The sequence below is a fragment of the Vespula pensylvanica genome, chromosome 3 (genome assembly GCF_014466175.1).
Source record: "Vespula pensylvanica isolate Volc-1 chromosome 3, ASM1446617v1, whole genome shotgun sequence".
Lineage (NCBI taxonomy): Eukaryota > Metazoa > Arthropoda > Insecta > Hymenoptera > Vespidae > Vespula > Vespula pensylvanica.
This window is the reverse complement of record NC_057687.1, coordinates 11691552-11694245: the sequence shown is the minus strand read 5'-3', so window position 1 is coordinate 11694245 and position 2694 is coordinate 11691552. Positions and strand designations below refer to the sequence as shown.

The window sequence follows — 2694 nt, the reverse complement described above, 5'->3', positions numbered from 1 at the left end:
AAGCTCGAAAATACGCGTGCGATACGCTCTAAAGTTTTATACGCGTATTACATTTGTAACTGGAAACGTTATGCTACGAAAATAAAGAGTATCTGGTCGAACGAAAGAAAATAGAATGAAACATCGAATCAATTTATTTATTCTTTCAAAAACACGATTTCTGTAACACAGGTACATCCACTTAAAATCAATTTTTCTTTATGATTGATTTTTAAGAAATTCTGCAATATAAATTCCAGTTATTTCTAATCAATTTTCAACAAATATTTTTTACAGATTAGCTGATACGATCGAGGAACAATTCAATGACACGTTAGTGTTGCGAATGCTCGACTGCAACGTACAAGTTCTTTCTCATATTTTCTGGTGATATTGGTGAGATTCCAGACAAGCTTTAATATATTATTTTCATAGAGAAATGTATACGAGTAAAAGTATATCCATGATCGTTCCATAGTGCATCGGAAGAAATAATGATATGATTTTGATTCAACTAACTTACGAGCACGAATATCCTTACACGTAACAGCTGGCAAATTCCGTCCATTCAATCATAATCTTTTCAGCAGGGTAAGTAACGATATCGTCAAAATTTAAGAATGAGATAAAACATAATAATTCGTTATCAAAATTACTTTTAAACGAACACACTAACACAGACATCAAAGATTCTGAAAACATCGATGATACTCTGCTCGTTGAATATCGTAAATAGCGAAATTAAATGTGGAAATGCATTTAAATGTATTACCAAGCGTTCAACAATATTAATGTAACGTAAAGAACGCTTTAATTCACCGATATCAAAACGTAATTCATTTTATTTCATTAAGCCGGTCACACTTTTTAATATTTATGAATCTTTATTATTTCATCATTTTCACGTCATGACAAAATAATTCACGTTCAATGTTCGAATTTTATCAATATCGAATGCTAGCTTTTCTTAGATATTGGTGATATCGACGATGCGTGTCGGTAAGTTAACATACTCCAGTGGTAGCTAAACTGATGATAGAGTAACCATGGGAGTTACTCAGCACGCACACCATATAGCAAATCGCTTAGGGTGTCCATCGATAGAGGGATCTTTCAGGAAACTCGTCCCTGAAAGATATCTGTGTCTATAGAAAAAACGGTCATTATCGTAACAGCGTTCCTGAGTGATTTCACAGAGCATGCGCCCAGCGCATAATTCGAGAAAAATATCATGCAAAATGTGAAAGAAACGAACAAAAGAATCAGTTCTTGATACGGCGTTGTCACAAGAACCAACATGAACGTTGGTCGAGGTAGAGATCGCTTAAACATTTTCCATTTCGATTCTCAATCATTCTTAACAATTTATCAATCAATTTATCCATAGTTTGCATTTTTCTTTAACTACGTTCACTTTTAAAAAATATCACGATAACGATTGCTACAATAATTGATCATAATCTTGCAACGACGAATTCTAAAGTGCATTTCGTGCATATAATTTCTCCTCCCCAGTCTCCCACGCCTATCGAATGGGATCCTAAATCTTCTCAGAATTGAATAATTTATCATATTGATCCGTACGTTGGAGTCACGCGATCGTGACCAACGGATATATGATTCACCATAATTCCTATATATTTCCAAAATTATTGCACCCTTAATACCTGCAATCTAATACGATTATACTAACGCGTACTATGTTAACGAAAGTTTGGCAAGTGGAATACGCTTGCGGATGGAACTTATACACCATGAAATTCATTGGGATTTGGCCAGAGGAAAGAAGCTTCGATCGAATCTCGAGCTACAAAGTGTTAATAGGAATTGCATTCATCATCTTGTTCTGCACCTTACCTCAATCGATAATGCTATGTCTCGATCGAGACGACTTCGACATGGTTATGGAAAACTTATCTGTGGACAACATGAATGGAACGATAGCATTCATAAAGATGATATGCTTCTGGTCCAGCGGAGGACGTAAATACATTTAATTTATTTCAATCTCTCTATAATTTTACGTAAATTTAAACGAACACTTTTTGAGATTTCTTCACATTTTAATAATTTACATTTCGTTCTTCAAAAAACACACTCGTCATAATCGAAATATTCCATTTTATTCGTATATACATTACAATTATAAAAGATTATAAAAGAGTATAATTATACAAGTACCAAGTAATAATACAATTTTTTTCAAAAATATAACAAAAAGTAATTATAAACATTTAAAAGTATAAACGATCATTCGATTTGTTTAATACTTTTACTGAGATTTTTATATTCATTTTTATTTGTCGTATCGATTAAAGAAATGAAGGATCTTCTCTCCGCAATGGAGAAAGACTGGAAGGAAATACCAACGAAAGAAGATGAAAAGAAAATGATGAAGCAAGCGAAATTCAGTAGGATTTTAGCTACGAGAGCAACCTTTATTTGTTACGCTCTTATCGCGGTTTATGCTGTGAAAAGATGTTTATCGATGCGTACCGACGGTCGTCTTCTATTTCTCTCGTCATATTTTCCATACGAGACAATGACGAGTCCGATATTCGAATTGACCTTCATCTGTCAAGTAATTGGTTCGGTTTATTATACCACGGCGTATACAACAGTGGATACTTTTCTAGCTATGTTGATCCTTCACGTGTGCGAACAACTTTCGAGACTACAAAACGAACTGATCGATTTGAATTCCAGTACGAAAAA

The 2694-nt window shown here is 33.8% G+C and overlaps 1 protein-coding gene across 1 annotated transcript in view; it reads left to right on the top strand.

The window, feature by feature from the left end:
- The first annotated feature begins 1264 nt into the window (after positions 1-1264).
- LOC122627562 overlaps positions 1265-2694 on the top strand; it is a 1833-nt gene continuing 403 nt past the window's right edge. Inside the window, exons 1-3 of the mRNA XM_043808751.1 lie at positions 1265-1292; positions 1693-1962; positions 2298-2684. Coding sequence (XP_043664686.1) covers positions 1277-1292; positions 1693-1962; positions 2298-2684 — 673 coding nt within the window. The 5' untranslated portion in view covers positions 1265-1276. The remainder of the gene's footprint in view (positions 1293-1692; positions 1963-2297; positions 2685-2694) is intronic.